This window comes from Delphinus delphis, chromosome 15 (assembly GCF_949987515.2).
Source record: "Delphinus delphis chromosome 15, mDelDel1.2, whole genome shotgun sequence".
Taxonomy (NCBI): domain Eukaryota; kingdom Metazoa; phylum Chordata; class Mammalia; order Artiodactyla; family Delphinidae; genus Delphinus; species Delphinus delphis.
Genome location: NC_082697.1, coordinates 64,904,916 through 64,928,300, shown reverse-complemented (window position 1 = coordinate 64,928,300; position 23,385 = coordinate 64,904,916). Strand labels below are relative to the sequence as shown.

Genomic DNA, 23,385 nt, shown 5'->3' with positions numbered 1-23,385 from the left:
GTGCCTATGTACACACACACACATATACGTACACATACATATTCAATATATATATTCCACACATCACCACCGATTTCATGTTTGGTTCAACGTAAGACTCTGATGATCACGTATAAAACCTCACAGGGGTAGAGTCCCAGTCCACACATGCCCACCCCAGTCCAATCCAAAAGACTCATGTACGCAATGTGCAGTAAAGTTCATAGACGAGCCCTCTGGTTGTTTCTCACCTTTGGGAAAAATGGGGATGTTTTCAGTGCAAAGTCATGAACAAATGCACGTTCCAAAATTCAGAGGCTTCACATCCCTGATCGAGGGTCACATTTTTATTCAGACTGGACCATTTGTCTGAGCACCAGTCTCCAAACCTTTGCCAGGTCTGGGAGTTCTGGGAGCGGAGATTTCTAAGGGTCAATCATTCATATGCGTCTCTCTTAAACTACAACTCTTCCCAGGTTTTTGTGAACTAGTTCAAATATTACAACAATCTTTACTGGAAAATCTCAAATATTTTGTCTGGAAAAATCAGCAATTCAGGTGTAAAAACAACAGCAGGGAGTGCCCAATTTTACTTCTGTATTTACATTGTAGTCAGTTTCCACTCCTGGCTACAGGCTTGAATTTCCCATCTGGGAATCTCCTAAAGGCCCAGGCGTCATGGAGGAAGCTGCTCCATCTTCATCTTCTCTCCTTATTTGGTTGGTGTCTGGGTACCACAGTAATTATCAGGCCTTTGGATTATCTTCTTGAACTGATCGCCTAAATCGCAGGTCTGGGTTTGATACAGGAGAAGAGAAGTTAGCACAGAGGCACACTGCCCCATATCTCCAAGGGAAAAACCAAATTAGCTTTCAAGATCCCGCAGCTTCTCAGGCCTTCCTTGCCTCCTCCTTTTAAGTTTCTTCAATTCTCTCCCTTGAACTCCCATCATTGGATGCTGTCAGTGAATGCTATTCCAAAAAGATGAATGGGTTTATTTGTTTGTTTCCTCCCCAACATTCATTCCCCTCCTGGCATCAGCCACATGTTTTCTTTGGAAAGCCACCCTTCTCCACTCTCTCAGTCCCTGTGGTCTGTATGTTTGTACCACCTGTATCTAGAGATGAGGTCTGCGACTCAGATCTGGCCAATGAAATCATCACAGTCTCTTGGCCACAGCAATTGTTTCAGATCCAATGAAACACAATGAGAATCTGGATCTCTTTCACACTAGACTTGAATCTGAGAAGATACAAGAAGCTAAGAAAGCTGTCTTGTAATTATCAGGAGATAACGTGGAAAAGAACTGAACAGAAAGAAACCAGGTTCTGCCAACATACTGTGAGACCCTGCTTCTGGCCACACCTAAAGCAAGAATTATTGTTGAGTTTTGGCTAAAGCCAATTTGGGCCAGTTCTTGCAATTGAATGAGTGACTGATACAGGAGCAGTTCTGACCCTCTGTCTTGGGACCTATCATCTGGATGAGTTAGGCCTTACTCAGTGCCAGTCAGGTACTCACCTTGAGCAGCATCATGCTCTCTGACACGCAGAGGACCAGATTGCTAAAAAAGAAGAAAACAAGAAATCTCATCACTGGAAGAGAGTGTACACCTCAGATCCTGCTGCATCAGTGGTGAGACTTGTGAGACCTCACCATTTTAATATTAACAGGTGACAGATTAAGACCAAGATTCAGCCATAGAAATATCAAACATGTTTCAATTTTTATGGGCAGTGATTCCATTCATTTAATCATTCATTTCACAGATATTTACTGAGCATTTACAATGTATACCAGGTAATATATTAGGACCTGCAAAGGTACACTCATAATCCTTGCCTTCAAAGGTGGGCCTCTAGATCCCTTACCTATGTTGTGCTGATGGTATTCATTTGAACAGGCAGTAAACGACATGGCAGTCTCTTCTGACAAGATCATAACTTCTAAAACTAGTAGCATTTGAATTAACGTGGGTTTACTGTTTATCCACATTTTCTAGGACACCAAGGAAGCCAGCACAGGCTTTGGTATTAGAGCAGGATTCCAGGCATCTCTTGTTAAGAATGAAATGGGTAAAAATCTTTTTAAGAGCGTGATATGGCAATATCTGTTAACATTATCATGTGCATGCCTGTGGCAGATAAAACACTCACATAAAACAATTACAATAAAAAATGTTTCATTACACATCGCTTTTAGTATCAAAAAAAAAACAAACTGTAAACAACCCAAATGTCCAAGTAGGTACAGACTGAAACAGTGTCTGAGATACAGTATTAGGCGGGGAGAGGGGGAGCGTTGTGTAAAATGTAACCCCTTTTTTGTAATAAATAAACAGGAATGTTAGTAGATGCATGCTTGTTTGCAGCCTGGGGGAAAGATCTGGAAGAATACACACTGAAGCATTAACCTAGTGGGGTGAGATTTCAAGCCATTTTTCATCTCAGTGGGATATATTTCTGTTTGGTTGGGTTATGGAAAAGATGCAGGCAAGCCCCACGAGGGTAGAGCCCTACTGTGGTACCATGATAACCCCAGAACCTAGAATGGGGCCAGGCATAGAACATGGTGAATGCATATTATTTATTTATTTATTTATTTTGTGGTACGCGGGCCTCTCACTGTTGTGGCCTCTCCCACTGCGGAGCACAGGCTCCGGACGTGCAGGCTCAACGGCCATGGCTCATGGGCCCAGCCACTCCGCGGCACGTGGGATCTTCCTGGACCGGGGCACGAACCCTTGTCCCCTGCATCGGCAGGCGGACTCTCAACCACCGCACCACCAGGGAAGCCCGCGTATTATTTTTTTTAATAAAAAATACAGAAATGTTAAAACACAGAAAGTGAAGTGCCCTGATGTGATTCTAGTTTCCTGATGCACTTTTCCCAGGAGGGCAAATCTGTGTCACAGGGATCCCAAGGCGGCTTCCAGCCTCACCTCCACGTCTCTCGTGTCTGGCGTAAACAAGGTGGGGCTTGCTCTCTTCTCCATATCCTGCAGCTTGATCAGCTTTTCTATCAGGAACATTTTGTCTTTGCCCTCCTGCCAAGAAGGAAAACAAAAACAAAAACATGGAGGATGAATGATGGTGTGGGGCTGGGAAGTAAATGATGGAAAGGTTGATTTTTAGGCAGGTAGGGTCCTGGACATTGGCTTCGCCACCAGGGAAGCCCAGTTTCCTTAATTTTAAAATAGAGGTTAAAGAAATAAATGTGCTCGGGACTTCCCTGGTGGCGCAGTGGTTAAGAATCTGCCTGCCAATGCAGGGACACGGGTTCAAGCCCTGGTCCGGGAAGATTCCACATGCCGCGGAGCCACTAAGCCCGTGCGCCACAACTACTGAAGCCTGCGCGCCTACAGCCCTTGCTCCCCAGCAAGAGAAGCCACCACAATGAGAAGCCCGTGCGCAATGAAGAGTGGCCCCCGCTCGCCGCAATTAGAGAAAAACCCACTCGCAGCAATGAGGACCCAACGCAGCCAAAAATAAATAAATTAAAACTTGCTAAAAAACAAGAAAAAAGAAATAAATGTGCTAAACACCACCGCAGGGTTACAAATCAGATATATCCAGAATGTGGGAACGACTACAAGACAAAAGACCTGGTTTCTCCAACAATAAATGGCAAGAGAAGCAGGAAGTGTGAACAGCTACAGATTGAAAGAAATGTAAACAACACATCAACCAAATGCAACGTGTGACACTTTTTCAGATTTTGACTTGAGTAATCCTGCTGTAAAAAGGCAATGCGGGCTTCCCTTGGTGGCGCAGTGGTTGAGTCCGCCTGCCGATGCAGGGGACACGGGTTCATGCCCCGGTCCGGGAAGATCCCACATGCCGCGGAGCGGCTGGGCCAGTGAGCCATGGCCGCTGAGCCTGCGCGTCCGGAACCTGTGCTCCGCAATGGGAGAGGCCACAGCGGTGAGAGGCCCGCGTACCGCAAAAAAAAAAAAAAAAAAAAAAAAAAGACACTTAATGGGACAGTTGGGGAAATTTGACCATTGACTGACTATAAGATGATAGTAAGGAATTACTAAATTTTCTTTTACGTGTGATGATTGGTACCGTGGTTATGTTTTTTAAAAGGGTGTATCTCTCAGGCATATAGAAGAGTCTACAGATAAAATGATATAAAGGCTAGGATTTTGCTTGAAAATAATCGAGATTTACAGCAAAGAGATAGTGTAGAGGACATAAGAGTATGCAAAGGTTAATGGTTGTCAGGGCTAGGTGGTGGGAAGGTTCATTGTACTATTCTCTATTTTGGACTGTGTTTGAAAATTTCCATTACAAAATGTTAAAAAGGAGGGGAGAATAACAAAGGGATCCAATGGGACTTACGTTAATGATCTGTTCATGGAGCAGTCTGATCATAATCTTCCTTCCCTCTGTGATCTGCCAGTAAAGGTAAGTGATGATTCTGGAAGAGAAGAAAAGAAAGAATGGCAGGGCTTCCCTGGTGGCGCAGTGGTTGGGAGTCCGCCTGCCGATGCGGGGGACATGGGTTCGTGCCCCGATCCAGGGGGATCCCGCATGCCGCGGAGTGGCTGGGCCCGTAAGCCATGGCCACTGAGCTTGCGCGTCCGGAGCCTGTGCTCTGCAACGGGAGAGGCCACAACAGTGAGAGGCCCGCGTACCGCAAAAAAAAAAAAACAAAAACAGACCCCCCCCCAAAATGATAAGAAGATATTAAATAACTTTTAGAAAAATTCAAGGGCAGAGTCGGGATGACCCAGAACACTGAGCCCCACTGTAGTCTTTGCCTTCCCACCAAACAGCCCTCGGCTGCCCACATGACGTGTAGATGAGGTATTTCCCCCACTAGTTTTCCAAGGGCCCCCAATTACAATACAATGAGGGTGAGGATGAAGAAGAAGTGCACGCTGCTGACAAGGTTCTGGTAGATCCAAACGACCCACAGGTATCTGCGACTTTGACTCAGGGTGTCAATCCACCTGTAGATGGACTCAATGAAGAAGGGCAGACCTCGAAACGGGCCACAGTCAGCTGAAGGTGTCAATCTGATAAAACAAGGGACAGAGAAGCATGTCTAGTGCCAGACTCAGGTATAGTTTATTCTAGAGTAGCCCAGTCGTTTCTGGGCTCTGAACATGGAACCAGCAATTCTTACCTGCTCCACCCACATCCCCCTGCAAAGGAAACCCTCTCGCTCATAGCCCCAGCTGGTGTGTTTTGTTTTCATGACCTGCACTCCAAGGACCAGCTCTTGGACAGGGGTATCACCTGATCCAACCGTAACCAATCCAAAGACCAGGCAGAAGGGTCTCAGTGGTATCCTGGCACAAAGAAATGAACTGGGACGATCAGACTCTCTTCCTTAGGAACTTGAACTAAGAAATACAAAGATGGGAGGCTGTAATCTAGGGAAGCTGGAGTTGTGGTAATAATGGCCACATGAAATCAGTTGTTGTGAACAAGCAGAAACTAGAAGGCAACAAGGAACTGGTCAGGAAGAGAGAAAAGAGAGTAAACACGGCGAGAGAGTCAAGGACATCACAGAACAGAAGAGCCTGCCCTGAAGCCGCTGAGACCCTCATGGTTCCAGTTCCACGAGTATCCTAAAAATCAACTCCCTTGTTGTGTGTTCGGTTGCTCATTCATTCTACAAAAGTTTACCGCCCTTGTACTGAGGCAGGAGATAGATGGGCTCCAGGTTAGACATTTACAAGCCAGTTTCCTTTCTATACTTCCAGATAGAAATAACAACAGGAGCAGGGTGAATAGCTGGACTTTGTCTCCAGTGGACACTTTAACAGTAATGGCAGGGGCAGAGAGGAGCTGAGTCCTGCCCAGATAAAGAGAACACATATTTCTGATTCTTGAGGTCACGGAGACTTCCCTGACTACATATGCACAGAAAGACTCCTTGGGGTTAAAAAGGAGGGGGCTCCACCCCATAATAGGTGATGCCAAGCCTCCCACAGGCCTCTGCGCTGGAATCCATCTTGGCTGAAAGTTGTGCAAGAACTGCTCTATATAAATGACCTAACCGCCTCTTTACTGCATTCCTCCTCATTAGGGAGGACACCCACACCCTTTTCTCTCCAGGTGTGTATCTCTGCCTTGCTTCTGTCTTAAATTAAAAAAACTGTTTCCCTGTGTGCTCTCCCACTTGCTGTGCTGTGTCTCTAATAAGCAGCTTTGTACCTGTTTTTACAGTTTTTGCCTCCTTGAAATATTCTTGCTTTCAAACGGGGCAAGAGCCAGGGGAACTTTGCTTCTAGCCTCTAGCCCTCTCTGGTCTAGCAGCTAGGATTCCTGGTTTTCAGCCAGGCTACCCAGGTTCAAGTCCTGGGCAGGGAACTAAGATCCTGCTTCAAACCAACGCTCACTGCTGTCTCCTTGAGATCAGTACCAGGCTCTGTGCTACATACTAAGCCCTGGAGAGTCCACGGTAAACAAGACAGACATGATACCTGCCCTCCCAGGTTCTAGTGGGAAAGATGGTCAAGTAGTGAGTATGTAATTAAACAAAGATTCAAAGGCATTTCTGACACGAACTAGGGAACGAACAAAGGAAACCACCCTGAGAGAGAGAGAGAGGAGGGGGTTGCTGACAGAAGACGAGGATGGTGGTGAAAGTCAGGTCTTCAAGAGGACTTTTGAGATGAGGGTGGAAGGAAGGCCGCCAAGCAAAGGGACTGGGGAGAGCACTTCAAAGATGTAACCCCATCCCATGTGAGGAGAGGCTCCCAGGGTCCCAGGAACAGACTGAGAGCCTTGAGGCTGGAGTAGGATGGAGCCATGGGGGTGAGGTTGGAGAGGTAAGAGGGAGCCTGACCAGACAGGGCCTGTCAGTTCATTAGAGGAAGTTCTGTTCTGCATGTGGAGAGCTGCCTTCTCCCCAGCTGGGAAGCTGCAGAACTTGGAGGAAGTAAGGAAGCGTGCCGTCAAGACTGGGCACCTGGCGGGTGGTGACCCAACTTGGATATATTGCCTCCCTTGGTTGTAGCAGCATCTGTTGGTTACCAAGGCAACTTGGGTTAAACACTGAATGAAGCGTGTCTTTTTATTCTGACCTGTGGCATCTGGGGCCTTACTGATCCTGCAGAGACTGCCTTTCCCAGGGCTAGCCTACAAAGCATGCCTTTCATATGCAAACCTGAGCCCCCATCCCACCTCCAGCTCCTCTCTCAAGCGCTCACACTCTGGGCCCTGTTCCTCTGCCCCCATCACCCCAGAGTCACATACCAGCCAACTCCAGAGGGTCCCTATACCCCAGAGCCTGCTGAGATTATTCAAACTCACCACTCCTAAGCACGCTAACCCTGCCTTTCCCTTTCCTCCCCACCGAAACCACAATAAAGACTTTTGACCACGTTGACTGCTCTCTCCCTCTGCCTCTGACGGACCCTGGTGCCTCCCCATGTGACCCACCCATGGTGTGATGTGCCCCCTCCCTTTGGGGTCTGTGAGTATAACAAATTATTTTTTCAGTGGTAGTCGTCTCCTGATCTGCTGGCCTCACCATACCTGAAGAATGATAAAACCTATATGTTAAAACACGCACCCACCCCAAGTCTGCCATCTCCTACCTCCAGATGGTGATGGCCAGGGTGCACAGGGCCCCGGTGAAGGACGGGAAAAACAGCAAAAAGATGAAGACAGTCATCATCTGTGAGGCCCGCCAGGCTTTGCTCAGAGGCTGGAAATTCATCATCAGGCTGATCTGAAGAAAGAGAAGCAGTCACTTCCCTTCTGTAGCCGGAGAAGCAGGCCAGAGGGACCCCAGCCAGACACCAGCTCCCTGACACCTTTCCCAGCAGCCCCCACACCCAATTCCAGCCACCACTGGGTCACATGGGACTGAGAAAAGCCGAATGGTTCCACCTTCAGACTGACTCACATTTTTGACGTAAAACATGATGAAAAGAGTCATCATTTGGATAAAGGGCAGCAGAGGGCAGAAGAAGATTCCAATCCTATGAGAGAAAGGGGATGAGTGTCAGAGATCAGGGGAGACACAGGGAATCTGTGCAGAGGGCAGGGAAAGAGGGTGTTATGGGCTGAGTTCTGTCCCTCCGAAACTCATATGTTGAAGTCCTAACCCAGTACCTCAGAATGCTACTGTATTTGGAGATAAGGCCTTTAAGGAGATAATTAAGGTAAAATGAGGCCACTGACCTAACAGACTCATACAGAGGGAAGAAGACCAGGTGAGGACACAGGGAGAAGGCACCATCTACAGGCCAAGGACAGAGGCCTCAGATGAAACCAACCCTGCCAACACCTTGATCTTGCATTTTGAGCCTCCAGAATTGTGAGAAAATAAATGTGTGTGGTTTAAGCCACCCGGTCTGTGGCACTTTGTTGTAGCCACCCTAGAAAACTCATACAGAGGGAGCCTGATTCCAACACAGCAAAGCAGGCAAGTCCCACCATACACAGTATCCACAGCTCTGGAAAAGAGATTTTGCACACTGGCATTTTTCACAGAACTAGAACAAAAAATTTCACAATTTGTATGGAAACACAAAAGACCCCGAATAGCCAAAGCAATCTTGAGAACAAAAGAAGGAACTGGAGGAATCAGGCTCCCTGACTTCAGACTATACTACAAAGCTACAGTTATCAAGACGGTATGGTACTGGCACAAAAACAGAAAGATAGATCAATGGAACAGGATAGAAAGCCCAGAGATAAACCCACGTACATATGGTCACCTTATCTTTGACAAAGGAGGCAGAAATGTACAGTGGAGAAAGGACAGCCTATTCAATAAGTGGTGCTGGGAAAACTGGACAGCTACATGTAAAAGTATGAGATTAGATCACTCCCTAACACCATACACAAAAATAAGCTCAAAATGGATTAAAGACCTAAATGTAAGGCCAGAAACTATCAAACTCTTAGAGGAAAACATAGGCAGAACACTCTATGACATAAATCACAGCAAGGTCCTTTTTGACCCACCTCCTAGAGAAATGGAAATAAAAACAAAAGTAAACAAATGGGACCTAATGAAACTTAAAAGCTTTTGCGCAGCAAAGGAAACCACAAAGAAGACCAAAAGACAACCCTCAGAATGGGAGAAAATATTTGCAAATGAAGCAACTGACAAAGGATTAATCTCCAAAATTTATAAGCAGCTCATGCAGCTTAATAACAGAAAAACAAACAACCCAATCCAAAAATGGGCAGAAGACCTAAATAGACATTTCTCCAAAGAAGATATACAGATTGCCAACAAACACATGAAACAATGCTCAACATCATTAATCATTAGAGAAATGCAAATCAAAACTACAATGAGATATCATCTCACACTGGTCAGAATGGCCATCATCAAAAAATCTACAAACAATAAATGCTGGAGAGGGTGTGGAGAAAAGGGAACCCTCTTACACTGTTGGTGGGAATGTAAATTGATACAGCCACTGTGGAGAACAGTATGGAGGTTCCTTAAAAAGCTACAAATAGAACTACCATATGACCCAGCAATCCCACTACTGGGCATATACCCTGAGAAAACCATAATTCAAAAAGAGTCATGTACCAAAATGTTCATTGCAGCTCTATTTACAATAGCCCAGAGATGGAAACAACCTAAGTGTCCATCATCGGATGAATGGATAAAGAAGATGTGGCACATATATACAATGGAATATTACTCAGCCATAAAAAGAGACGAAATTGAGCTATTTGTAATGAGGTGGATAGACCTAGAGTCTGTCATACAGAGTGAAGTAAGTCAGAAAGAGAGAGACAAATACCGTATGCTAACACATATATATGGAATTTAAAAAAAAAATGTCATGAAAAACCTAGGGGTGAAACAGGAATAAAGACACAGACTTACTAGAGAATGGACTTGAGACTATGGGGAGGGGGAAGGGTAAACGGTGACAAAGCGATAAAGAGGCATGGACATATATACACTACCAAACGTAAGGTAGATAGCTAGTGGGAAGCAGCCGCATAGCACAGGGAGATCAGCTCGGTGCTTTGTGACCGCCTGGAGGGGTGGGATAGGGAGGGTGGGAGGGAGGGAGACGCAAGCGGGAAGAGATATGGGAATATATGTATATATATAACTGATTCATTTTGTTGTGAAGCTGAAACTAACATACCATTGTAAAGCAATTATACTCCAATAAAGATGTTTAAAAAAAAAAAAAAAGAGATTTTGCAGAGAACGCTACCCACACAGCCATCAATTAAACCACCAGAGGCCTTCAGCCAGCCCTAATCCAGGTGTCCCACATGTGGGACGTGAATTCCTCCTCCCCCTTTGGCATTCAAGAAGGCCTGAAATCCTGCAGGGACAGGCATTAAACTGCATCGAGTTACAAACGACAGGCATTAAACTGCATCGAGTTACTCAGCTCTCCCCAGTGCTTCTGAGGCCAAAAGAAAAAAAAATCTCAGTTTGGTGCTAGAAGGTCCTTAAGTTCTAACGCTTTCCAACCTCCATTTCTTTAAAAAAAGAAGCAGCCTTTAGACTGAGAGCCTTGACAGACAGCAGCATCTAGCTAGATTTTTTTTTTTTTTTTTTTTTGCGGTACGCGGGCCTCTCACTGTTGTGGCCTCTCCCGTTGTGGAGCACAGGCTCCAGACGCGCAGGCTCAGCGGCCATGGCTCATGGGCCCAGCTGCTCCATGGCATGTGGGATCTTCCCGGACCGGAGCACAAACCCGTGTACCCTGCATCGGCAGGCGGACTCAACCACTGCACCACCAGGGAAGCCCTAGCTAGAATTTAATGACTTTTTGTGATGGAATTGATTTTATTTTTCAAATTACTTGCAATTTCTGTCAAATGATATGATTTTCCATTGATGATGATAAAGACTCATTAAAAATATATTTAAATTTTAAAAAGGCAAACAATTTAAAAGATAATATTAAGTCAAAAACAGTACAGGTGATAGATAGATATGCCCCAAAAATAGGCAGGCTGGTGTACAAAAGACTAAAGTTTGGGAAACATTTTCCTCACCTCATTTTCTACCATCATCCCTAACATACACTCAATTTGTGTCACTCTATTATCTTCTTTTAAAGCTCATCATCAAAGGCAATATTCTCCTAAAACCCACAGAGATTAAATCTATAATTGCCACAGAGAAAGGAAAAGATATGTGTGTTTCTGATTGTGCTTATTTATGATTTATTAACAAAAACCTTAAAGGCCCAGAATAATGAGCATCTCATTGTAAGCTTTCCCGCCTCGAAGCTAACACTTCCCCTGGGAATCTCTGTCGAATGGTCAATAGTATGAGGGCTCAGCCTCTAGGATTCAAAAACCTGGATACTGAATCAGATGACTTACCCGCATTACTTACTAAACAACAAAAAATTTGAGTGCTCATAAATACCATACAATCCAGCGATTCCACTTCTGTGTATATATCAAAAAGGATTGAAAACAGAGTCTCAAAGATATATCTGTACACCCATATTCATAGTAGAATTATTCACAATAGCTAAAAAGCATAAGTAACCCTGGTGTCCACTGGCAGATGAATGGATTAACAAAATGTGGTACATACACGCAATGGAATATTATTCAACCTTAAAAAGGAAGGAAATTCTAACTTACACATGCTGTATGGATGAATCTGGAGGACATCATGCTAAGTGAAATAAACGAGTACAAAAAGATAGATTCTATGTGAGTCCACTTATATGAAGTATCTGGACTAGTCAAACTCAAAGAAACAGAAAGTAGAATGCTGGTTGCCAGGGGCTGGAGGGGAGAGGGAATGGGGAGTTGTTGATTAATGGGTACAGAGTTTCAATTTTGCAAGGTGAAAAAGTTCTGGAGATTGGTTACGCAGCAATGTGAATGTACTCAACACTACTGAATTGTACACTTACCAGTGGTTAAGATGGTAAATTTTATGTTATGTGTTTTTTACAACAATTTTTTAAAAAGAGCCCTTAAGGATAACAACAGCCATGTAATATCCCTACTTATAAACATTTCTGAATCAGTTACTCGCTAAGCACTTAATGCATACATTTTCTCATTTAATCGTTACCAAAACCCCGCGAAGTAGGTGCGAGCATCGCCCCCATTTACAGATTAGAAAACCAAGGTTTAGAGAGAGTTTATGTTATTTGCCCAACGGCATCCTGTTCATTGAGATAATGTGAGTAAAAGGCCTTTGTAAACTGCCCAGTTGCCAGTGGGTGACCTGGCAGTGTGCAAATGCATCAGCTAAACTACACAAAGAAAAAGTCCTCACCACCTCCAAAAATAAATTCACTGACATTAGTGAGTTATTTGCAGATAGCCAAATCACCCGGGGCAACTTTAAAGAGCTGGAAAATAAAGCACTTTACAGTTGTATGGCACGTTGGAGATTGCAAAGCAGTTTTCTTGTATCATCTGATTTAATCCTCAACACAATTCAAAGGCAGCTGTTATTATGTGCGTTTGACAGATGAGACTGAGGCTCAGAGAAGCTCAGTGACCTCAGTGAGTAGAAGAGCCAGCCCCAGAATCCAAGTTTATTCAACTCCAAATCCCCTACTTTCAGATTAGCAACCCCCCAAAAGATGGAACCTGGCAATGTAATATGCCATGCAGAATTCTGGCATTAGCTACATCATGTTAAATTAAATAAATAAAAATAGTCACTGGCTATTGGTTTGAGTTTCTAGGTGAGCTTGTCAAAAATTTGATGCAACTAGCTGGCTATCCTCAAAACACACATGCATGCTCACACACACACGTGCACACACACATGCACATGCACGCATACACAATTGCCAAAATTGAGGTGGCAAACCCCAAAGGCTCCAGAGGTCTACCAGGGCCCCACCACCAGGGAGTGAAGCAGATCAAGTGTAAGGCAACTTTCTCTGCCTTTATTTTCCCAGTTCTGTTGCGATATCAATACAAAGTAAAGTTTTCTACCATAAAAAAACTGACAGCATAAGGGCAACACTCAAGGGCAAATCAATACTGGGGAGACAATAGCTCAAGGTGGGTCTGCAGCAAACTGGAACCACTCACCCCAGCTCAAGGCCCAGCCAATTGTTACCATAATGGGAGATGATCTAGATCTTTCCTTTTTTGGCGAGAAGTCAGAAATTTTAAATTTTATGGGAAATCCCCTGATTCTTAAATACTGGTGGTTAATTCAAATTTTTAGAAAAAGCACTGCATCGGACAAGAAAAACATACTTGCAGGCTGGATATGGCCCGGGGCCCTCCAGGTTAGGAATCCCTGCTCTATGTTGATTCTTGGCTGAAGTCCTCATAAAGGAAAAGAACAGCCTGGGACATGAATTCATGGTTCTCAGACTGGTTGGATTTGGTATCACCCATGCAGCTTTGGAAAACCACAGATTCTGGGCATTGCCACCAAAATGCCTAGTCCACAGTCGGGCTGGAACCACGGGGCCAGCCAAAGATTGTCAAAACTTACCACACCAGAGTCTGTGAGTAGATCAGTTCTAGGACATTCCTGGCAATGTCAAACTCCTGTCGGCCAAGACTCGTGATAAGCCGTAGTCCAATGATTCTGTGAAAATGTCATGAGTTTAGTGCCCAAACCATCAACTCCCTCTTTCAAAAGATTCCTCACAATCGAAAAAGGAGGACAAATCCTCACCAGTTTGGAATAAAGTCATAAGTTCCCTTGCAAATTTCTGAAAATTCCAAGTATGAGCATGTTTTTGAAGAAATAATTGAGGGAAAATGGAATTAACACAATGCATTCCAATGGAGGTACTGCTAAAGTGGTTCAAAAAAATTCTAGAGAACATTATTTAAATTATCCCAACTACTATTTAAACAGATAATTAATTATGAATTTAAAATAGGTATTATTTAAATAAGATAATTATTTAAATTATCCCAACTATTATCTTGTTTATACCACCTTTTGCTTGTTAAACCTTATTTTTCAGGGACCAAACTCAGCACTCTCAACCCAAATAAACGAAATTTTTCAGCTTTCAGTTACTGCTATTGAGTTAATGGTGTTTCCCTGTTTTCTAAGTCCACAAGGAGGAGCCCTACGTCCCCATTTATTCTGAAGAAACTTGAGACCACTCTGATTTTTTTTCTTACGGAGGAATTGCCAGTAAAAAACTGTTGTAAAAAATAAACAAAACAACAACAACAACAAAAAACTTCTCCCCTTTATGTCCAGACCCTGGACAGAGGCTGAACTAAAAGCGAGTTTGGGCAAACTGAGTGAGGAAATTTGGCCTTCAACCTACCCACTGAGGAAGGAATCAGTATTATGCCATGCCATCTTATCACTAGGGCAATTTGCAAAAATAAGTAAATGTCTGTTAGGAATGAGATGCTCATAATATTATTATAAAATAAATGAATAAATAAAAGAGGACCACACATGGGCCAATGATGACATTGCCCTAATCCTGCACACCTGGAGTCTAAAATAAAAATTCGTGCATTAATTAAATTCAACGAAAGCAATGAGATAAATCTATAGGTACAGGCATGGAAAGATGACAAGGCATACTGACAGAATTAGTAAGAGCAAACTCCATGGCGATTTTGCAGTGTGACCCCATTTTTGTCTTTGAAAATTATATAGTATACACACACACAAAGCAGTGCATAGACAAATCTGGAGGAATATACATAGACTAGAATATTAAAATGGTCTATTGTGGATAAGATTTCAAATGACTCTCTGTTTCTGTGTTTAATTTCTAGAACTTTCTCAGGAGATTGCATAGGGCCACTTGAACTAAATGAACTTTGACAACAGGACTGTCAGGTCAAGATGAAATTTCAGTTAATTCAGAAGAAAACAATATTTCAAAGGACAATAGGCAGACTTAGAACAACATACACTTAGAGTACAGAAGGGACCCACACTTCATGCTCAGCCAGGACTATGGCTCTGGTTACAACGTCAGATATAATTACTCGGAGACAAACAAATATTTACCTCCTCAGGAACTCCCCCAGGAGGGAATCAGTTAAAGAGAACACAAAATCCATGAGAAGGAGCCGGTAGATTTCTTGGCCAATGAGGGTTTCCCAACACTGGAAGGCAAACAAGATTTGGGATGTGGGAGGAGGCTGTTGTCTCCACTTAGTTCCCATCTGTTCCTGGCCCCCTGTGCTCCTAAGAATGTGGCTGGTGGCTTAGTTTGACCGAGTTTTTGTGTGCCCAGAAAAGCAGACCTACTCTCAACAGAAATGCACCTTTAGGGTGAATTTGTTTTCAAGAATGTTTATTCTCTTCCTGTGCTCCTTCTTCCCCCATTAAGGCTTGCCCTCCTCAGGTACCCAAACTTTCCCTTCTCACTAGCTCTCCCCTTTAACATTTTTCTTCTTTGTTCTATGCCTTCTGGATCCCGTTTCTTAACCAAGGAGAGCAGGAGGTGTCAATGGCGAATAATGCCTCCACTCCTTTTGCTTATTAACCTTATGAAAAATCAATTAATATCTTCTTGATTAAGAAAGTGGCCTAGAGGTTTAGCAGACCAGCACAAACGGGAAGGTTGAATTAATCAGCTTATGAAACTGGTGGTTAGCTACCTCTGTAGGAAGTCAGTGCTATGAGCTGATGGATTGAGAGCTTTTAGATTTGGCTGAATGAGGAAAGTTTCAGGTGTACAGCCCAAGGATGGATGGAAGGATGGATGGAAGAATTGATGGATGATTAGATGAATAGATGGATAAGTAGATGGACAGATGGATGGAAAAATAACATGATATCTGCTCTAATATCATAAGCAGAAGCTCTTGAGAAACTCACTTCCTCCCTGGCGGTCAAAGGCAAGCTTAAGGCAAAACAGCATGGAAATCTCACCTCTTTACCATCCAGGGCCACAATGTTGATCCAATAGTAACAAAGAATTCCAACGATTGATAATTTCAGAAGGATGTTTCTAAAAAACAGAAACGAAAACAACTACCATTACCCTCCACAGCCGTCATCAGTGCTGTTTGCCAATATTTCCTTTGGGGCGTACAGTAGGATGGAAATTCCTGCCCCCCTGTGGTTGAGTGGGGCTATATGGCTAGATCTGGCAAATGAGTTGTGAGCAGAAATGATGTATGTCATTTTGTGTCACTTCTAGACTAGAGCATTTAAATGCCAGTGAGACTCTTCAAGACTCACTGTCTTCCCTCTGGAATGACAATCAGAAGTATTTGAGATGGTTGCTGCAATCTCAGCCTGGACCCCTGAGTGACTAACACGAGCAGAAATCCCCTGCCAACCCACGATGGGCATGTAGCATGGACAAGAAATAAACATTTGTATTCTAGACCACTGAGAGCTCGAGGTGGGGGATATTTGTTACCACAGTTTCACCTCATTTATTCTGACTGATACACCTTCTTTTAGGTATCTCCAAACTGCCTGATTTCATTTCTCACTGTAACAGTAGTACATACACATACTATTCATCAGGTGCTACCATGGACAGTAAACGTGCTAAGCACTTTATCAAACCATCCCTCTTCATCTTTACAACTCTATCATCAGGTAGGTGGTATTTTATGCCTATCTTACCGATGAGGAAACTGAAACGCAGAGAGATGAAATAACTTGTATGAGATCACACTGTTTAGGGGGATGGCAAAGGTTCAAACCGAGGACCCTCTGATTGAACAGCCTGAGGTCTTAAACCCAGTCACTTTGCCTAAATCAATACCTTCTGGTTTTAAGAAGTCTTCAGCCTTGGTGTGTCAAGAATCATGCACCACTAGACCAGTGATTCTCAAAGTGTGGTCCCCAGACCAGCAGTAGCATCTGTAAACTTGTTAGAAAGGCACACTTTCTGGCCCCAACCCGGATCTGCTGAATCAGAAACTCTGGGGTTGGGGCCCAGCAATCCCTCCAGGTAATTCTGGTGCATGCGAAAAGTAGAGAACCATTGCGCTAGACAACATTGTGAAGAAAGGGACAGGATCTGTCTTTTCAACTCCAGATCCCAAACCTCTTACCCAGTGCTTAGCCTATAGTAGACCCTCAATAGCAACTGGATTAACACCTTAGTATACAGTGATACTGTGATTTACAATAAGAAATATGTGTTTGGTCTTCTTTCCCTTTTCTGGCACTGAGCTCCTAAAGCCCTTGGAACTTTCTAAATGAGGAGAGCTATCAAGGTGCCTTTTGTTATATTAATGAAGTGACTGTTGGGAAGCCCCGAGGTCTATTAAGGTTAGGGGCTGGTTGCCATGACAACCAATCTTGTGATTAGAAGTTCTGAACTCAGCTTGCCTATCTCAGACTCCAGGGAGGGGAGAGGGGCTGGAGATTGAGTTCAACCACCAGTGGCCAATCATTTAATCAATCACGTCTATGTAATGAAGCCTTCATAAAAACCCAAAAGGAGGGGGTTCAGAGAGCTTCCGGATTGGTGACAGGACAATATTTGGAGACAGTGGAAATCTCTGAGAGGGCAAGGAATCTCCGCACCCCTTCCCCAAACCTTGCCCTACATATCTCTTCTACCTGGCTGTCCCTGAGTTATATCTTTTTACAATAAAGCAGTAATCTAGTAGGTAAAGTGTTTCTCTGAATTATGTGGACCGCTCTAGCAAACTAATCAAACCTGAGGAGAAGTTCGTTGGAACCTCCGATCTCTAGCTAGTCGGTCAGAAGCCCGGGTGACCACATGGATTTGCGACTGGCATCTGAAGTAGGGGTGGGGGCAGTCTTGTGGAACTGAGCCCTTACCTTGTGGGATCTGACGCTATCTCCAGGTAGATAGTATCAGAGTTGAATTAAATTATAGGACACCAACTGATAGTGGAGAATGGCTTAGTGATGTGGGAAAACCCCACACATCAGAATGGGTGTCAGAACTTTATATACATTTACTGCAGTATAACTCCAGGTTAAACTAGAAAACACACTCTTCTAAGCCAGGAGAAGCTTATCATAGGTCAGAATGATTGTCTATTTCTGAGCTTTCTCATTTTCTCTGCGTGTAGAGAAGATCTTAAATATTTTATGAAGCAATACGTAGGGCTAATATATATTAAAAGAGAATGAATCTCTGTTGGGATCAGAAAAATGCAAATTAGATAAAGGGATTAGATCAAAATGACACACTGAGCATACATGCCTACCACCTCTCTATCCAAATTCCATTGAAATGCTAGAAAAGTTAAAAGCTAAAAGACCCATAAAGGAGAGGAAAACACGTCACCAAGGACAGACCAGAAACACAGAGGAATTTATGGAAAATAGAAAGCAGAAATAAAAATATGAGCAAATTTGGCAGAGGACTTCCTCAGAGCTTGTGGTAGTTCTGAGGATGCCCGGAGCTTAGAGACAGCAGATACGAAGTGTCTGGAAAGGGCAACTGGGTGATTGTTTGACCATGCCAGATGTCAGAAAACCTCAAAGCAACACCTGCAGACCTCAGAAGAGGTAGTTAGAATACAGTCTTTGGTCCACTCAAACCCACATTCAAGTAGAAAGGCAAAATGAAAGACATGTGGGAACGTGGAAGTACTTCGAAGGCGGACCATCCTGATATCTACTCTAAAATGATGTCTTATCGTCTGTTGTAAAACGAGGAAGTTGTAAGTAGGATACATTTAACAAACACTGGTGAGCAAAGAAGCCAGTCAAACAATGTGTATGTCCAAAAAAATTGTTTTATGCCCCTGAATTGAACATTTAAAATGGTTTCTTTAACCACACACGCAAAATCCCAATTGTTTCTAACCATTGAAAGGAGGCACCCAGACGTGTAGGGTGGGTAGAAGTGAAGGCTTTCTCAGATTTTTTTCTTCAGGAGAATAATACATATATAGATTAACTCTAAACATTAATCTTAGAAGTCAGCCAACTTTTTCTGTGAAAGGCCAGACAGTAAATATTTTTGACCTTGCAGGCCATACAGTCTGTGTCCCAACTCTGCAGTTGTAGCAGGAAAGCAACCATAGTGGACATGGTTGCACTCCAATAAGACTTTATTTATGAAAATGGGAGGCAGGCTGGGCCTGCAGGCTGTAGTTTGCTAACTGCTGATCTAAAACATATATGTGTATATATGTGTATGCGTGTGTTAAAATATGCTTGTTACAAATTTAAGGGTAACAGAAATGTTTAAGATCTGTATGAAGAAACTATAAACGTAGACATAAGCATAGATATGCTATTCCAGGAGCAAGGAATGGCCAGTACAAAGGTCCTGAGGTGGGTAGGCAGTTTGGCATGTTTGTGAACAATCAGAAGGTGAGTAAGGCTGGGGGCACTGAGGAAGGAGGGGGGGAAGCAGAAAATGAAGTTGGAGAGCTGGCCAGGAGCCAGATCTCAGAGGCCATGGTAAGGTAATGGCTCTGGAATTGATCAATAAGGAAAGTCAGTCTGCATGTACAGCCTTATCATTATAAACACCACCGTAACCAGGAACTGGTCAGGGCACTAGCCAGGAAGAAGCAATAAGGACACAATTTGGGTAGTTTTATACTCTGTTTATCAAAACTCTGGGGTCACCTCTAGCACATACAGTGCCTTTGTGGGAATCACAACAAGCCACCCCTTCCCAGCCAATGAACTGCCAAAAAGCAACCCCTCCACTTCCATTTGGGTGGATGAACTACAAAAATGCACCTGTTCCTCCCGGATGATTCAGTGGGTGGGTACTCAGCCTCACCGTTTGACTCATCGGAACACTGGATGATATCAGTCCCCGCACAACGCCTTAGCCAAGAACATTTGTGCAGTGCACAACCTGCCCATCTGTACATCTCATAACTGAGAACTATGTTAATCCTCAGGCTGGGAGCAATTAGGAAAGATAAGCTATTACTCTGAGCAAAAGGCAGATGTACTCAATAACTGTATTTCCTCAGGGCCCTTTGGACTTCATGGCTATTAACCCATACCATAAAAACACACTTTACTCTTGAAATTCTTTCTGGAAAACAGAACTTTGATACTTGAGTGTAACCCTTTCTAGCTTCCATCCATTTCCCTCCATAAAAATGGAAGCTGGTGTGGGGAGTGATAGCCACACTTACCGGATCAGGAGGCTGTAGACTTCGCACCTTGGCATCTCATAGCGCTCCACCAGCCTGAACATGGAGTAGAAGCGAGGCATGACCAGGTTGATGCAGGACACAACGAAAGGCAGTAACAGTACCTCCCCGGGGTTACTGTGGTTCGCCAGGAACTACAGGGGATGGAGGGAGAGAATCAAGATGCCAACTGTACACTGGACCCCTCTCTGCCTGACTCAGAAGACCCTCCCACTCCCATCGTCACGATGGGAAAACCGCAGAAGTAGATCCTCTGAGGTTAGCTATTATGGTACCATTTATCCAGCACTTACCCTGGGCCGAGAATTACCCACATGATGCTTTAATTCCCACTACAGCCCAGCAGGTGGGTGTTAATAGACTTAACTGATGGACAACCTGAGGCTCAGAGAGGTGAAGATACTTGCCCAGGGTCACCCAGCTAGGAAGTGGCAGATTCGAACCCTGGTCTATCAGACTCAGGGACCTGAGCTCCAACAGCCATTCTGTGACTTTACTTTCCTTACCAAGAGGTTTGGAAGAATGAGAATGTGCTCCTGGCCTTTGGAGCAAAAGCTTGAGTCACTGAAGCTACCACACAAGGGAATTTCTCCTCCCCTCTCCTGCATGCCCTTGTTCATTTCACCGGCTTCGCCTGTCCTCAGATGCTGAATTAGGGGCAAGGGGAGCCTCTGCTAGCACCTGCTGCACATTTGTACGAGGGTCAGAGGGGCGCCCCTGCCTTCAGGTGTTTGGCTGGAGGGAAGCCTGGGCTGCCCCTCTGCCAGACGCCCTTGGGGTAAGGGATTCCAGTGGATTTATTTGATGTCTGACAGTTTCCCATTCCCCACCCCCAGGCCTGACTCTGCCTCTATCTACCTCTGGATGGTTTTGAAAGCACCACACGTAATTCTGGCAGTATCTTTGGAGCCAGAGTAACCTAGGGTCAAATGCTGCCCCCTCCCCATGCTTATAAGCTGCAAGGTTTCGAACCAGATGCATAGCTTCTCTGAGCCTCTGTGCCAGTCTGCATGATAGGGAGATTATCACGTAACCCACAGAGACACTGTAAGAATTAAGTGAGACCAAATAAGGGAACGTCTAGCCGCAGGGCTGCTAAACGACACAGCTGGGGGCACCATTTGTGAGAAACTGTAGCTGCCAGTGAATGCGACTCCTGGAGTTGTGCAGAGGGTTGATCCTGCCTGGCACAGGAAGATGTTCAAACAATGGGAATGATTCCACTTCTACCTCCTCTCCTCCTTAGATGCCCTCCTTCACTTCAGGTGAGTGTGAAGCAAACCTTCCAGGTCAAGGAGAAACTCAGAAGTCTCCTTTATACCTACAACTGCCCTGTCACAGCTTCCACCCTAGGTAGGCAGTGCCAGACCCACAGGACTGTGATTCACTTTTGTCTCTTTCAGAGCAATCCTTAATATGGTTGATGACAAAGCCTTAGGTTTATATAATCTCACACCCATTTTCCTGCTGCCTCCTTCGGTTTTTCATCCATTGGGTTGAGCACCTACTATGTACCAGGTATTGGGCCAGGTGCCTGGCTATTCTTTTGAAGAGACAGTTGCATAAACAAGCATTTTCGATGCTGCATGTGACCAGCGCACAGGGAAAGACTGCAGAGTCAGGCACACCTAACTCAATCTAGTAAAGGTAGTGATGCTGAGAAAAGACTTCCTGGAGGAAGTGTCACTCACGCTGAGGTCGAGAGGAAGAAAAGGAGGAGTTTGCCAGATGAAGGGAAGTGGGGGAGGGCAGTGCAGGATGAATGTTTCCCATCCAGAGAAGAGGAAAAACATGGTGTGTTCAGGGAACTCTGGACACACCATTTAGTGTTGCTGGTGTGAGATATGGGTGGCTGTGAGGTGTTGAGGCTAGACATGTGGGCAGGGGTCACATCACAAAAGATCTATCAATCATGCCACGGAGGATAGATTTTATATTTAGAGTAATGGGAAGCCATTAAAGAAAGTGACACAATCAGACCAACCTGCACCACAATTCTAGGGGTGGGCAAAATGGGCTAAAATTAGCCCCATTTCCCAGAAGACTGAAATCTACAGAAAAACAGTACTTTGTCCACCCAGCCAATTAGTCTCAGAGTTCATATCATTAAAAAAAAAAAAGAAAAAGAAAAAGCTAACATTCCTTCAATCACCCAGGGTACCAGGCACTAAGGAGACTCTCCCCGTAACTTTTCTCTGGTTCTGACCACACACCTGCACAGCAGGGATTCCCAGTTTACAGGTAAGGAATCCGGGGCTTAGAAAGAGTAAATCACTTGCCAGATTCATCGGTTCACAATACTTATTGAGTGTCTACTCGGTGCCAGGGGCTATGAGAGACATTAGGGATATAATAATAAAGGAGGAAACCAGAACCTGACCCCAGGCCTGCGGCCAAAGTTCCCATCTCTCCACTAGCCCAGCTTCCCACTCTGAGGTGTGCACACACGTCACCTGGGGATGTTCTTGTGATGCAGATCATGGGTCAAGGGAGGGACCCAGGATTCTGCATTTTTTAGCAAACTTCCCGCTGGTGCGGATGCTGCTGGCCACGACCCCAGTTTGAGTGGTGGGCTCTCCCCTCCCCTCCCCCTCCTGCATCCCATCCCTTCACCCGCTTCTCTGTGCTCTGGACCCTGGAGTTCCTGCCTCTCTGGTTACCTCTGTGTTCTTCTCAGCCAGGTAATAAACGGCTACACAGCAGGCAATGGTCACTCCAATAGAGACAACCCAGGCTGCCAGGTGGGCAGAGAAGCGAATCAACTGCTGATTGAGTGTTAACTTGACATTCTCCTGACGGATTTCTGACAGGTTCTCCTGTAAACACAAGGACGTCAAGTTCACCCGCAGACCCCCTCCACTGTCAGCAAAGATTCCCCCCCAGGTCTTGCTGCCCCTAGTGACACAAATCCACCCCAGATCCACAGGAAAGAGGGGGTAAGTGCACAAGGAACTTGGATGAGGAGACCTGTGGGAAAATCTCGAATGGGCAAGACCCCCATCACTTCATTAAATACATTTTCCATCTCAGAGAAACAGAGATTGGGACCATGATCTTGGGAAAATACATTGAGGCCACAGAACCTCCTTGAAGAATAAGGCTGTGTGTCTGCACCAGGGAACCCTCTTGCCAAAGCCCCTTCGTTTATGAATTCTGCTTGCTCTTTTTTTTTTTGATATTTTTTTCTATGGACCGGGGTTTGTCCACCTTAGCGCTACTGTCATTCAGAGTTTGATAATTCTGTGACAGGGAGCCTGTCCTGTGCACTGCAGAATGTTGAGCAGCGTCCCTGGCCTCTACTCACGCACGCACGAGGTGCCGGGCGTACACACTCCCTGGCTGCGACAACCAAAAGAGCCTCCAGACATTGCCATGTGTCCCCAGGGCAAAACCACTCCGAGTTGAAAACCACTGGATAAAACTTTAAACCCGG

At 44.6% G+C, this 23,385-nt stretch overlaps 1 protein-coding gene across 4 annotated transcripts in view; it reads right to left on the bottom strand.

Annotated features, from left to right (window-relative positions):
• Positions 1–678: 678 nt before the first annotated feature.
• The window catches only part of TMC5 (transmembrane channel like 5), a 40,811-nt gene continuing 18,104 nt past the window's right edge, over positions 679–23,385 (bottom strand). For 2 of the 4 annotated variants that reach the window (XM_060031831.2, XM_060031834.2), the window contains 12 exons: positions 22,613–22,768; positions 19,935–20,086; positions 15,754–15,832; positions 14,884–14,981; positions 13,381–13,476; positions 7,849–7,924; positions 7,538–7,671; positions 4,829–5,002; positions 4,323–4,401; positions 2,921–3,025; positions 1,501–1,543; positions 679–772 (listed from right to left, as the gene is read on the bottom strand). In XM_060031831.2, coding sequence (XP_059887814.1) covers positions 726–772; positions 1,501–1,543; positions 2,921–3,025; positions 4,323–4,401; positions 4,829–5,002; positions 7,538–7,671; positions 7,849–7,924; positions 13,381–13,476; positions 14,884–14,981; positions 15,754–15,832; positions 19,935–20,086; positions 22,613–22,768 — 1,239 coding nt within the window. In that variant the 3' untranslated portion in view covers positions 679–725. The remainder of the gene's footprint in view (positions 773–1,500; positions 1,544–2,920; positions 3,026–4,322; positions 4,402–4,828; positions 5,003–7,537; positions 7,672–7,848; positions 7,925–13,380; positions 13,477–14,883; positions 14,982–15,753; positions 15,833–19,934; positions 20,087–22,612; positions 22,769–23,385) is intronic. The other 2 variants (XM_060031833.2, XM_060031832.2) reach the window with 2 other exon arrangements.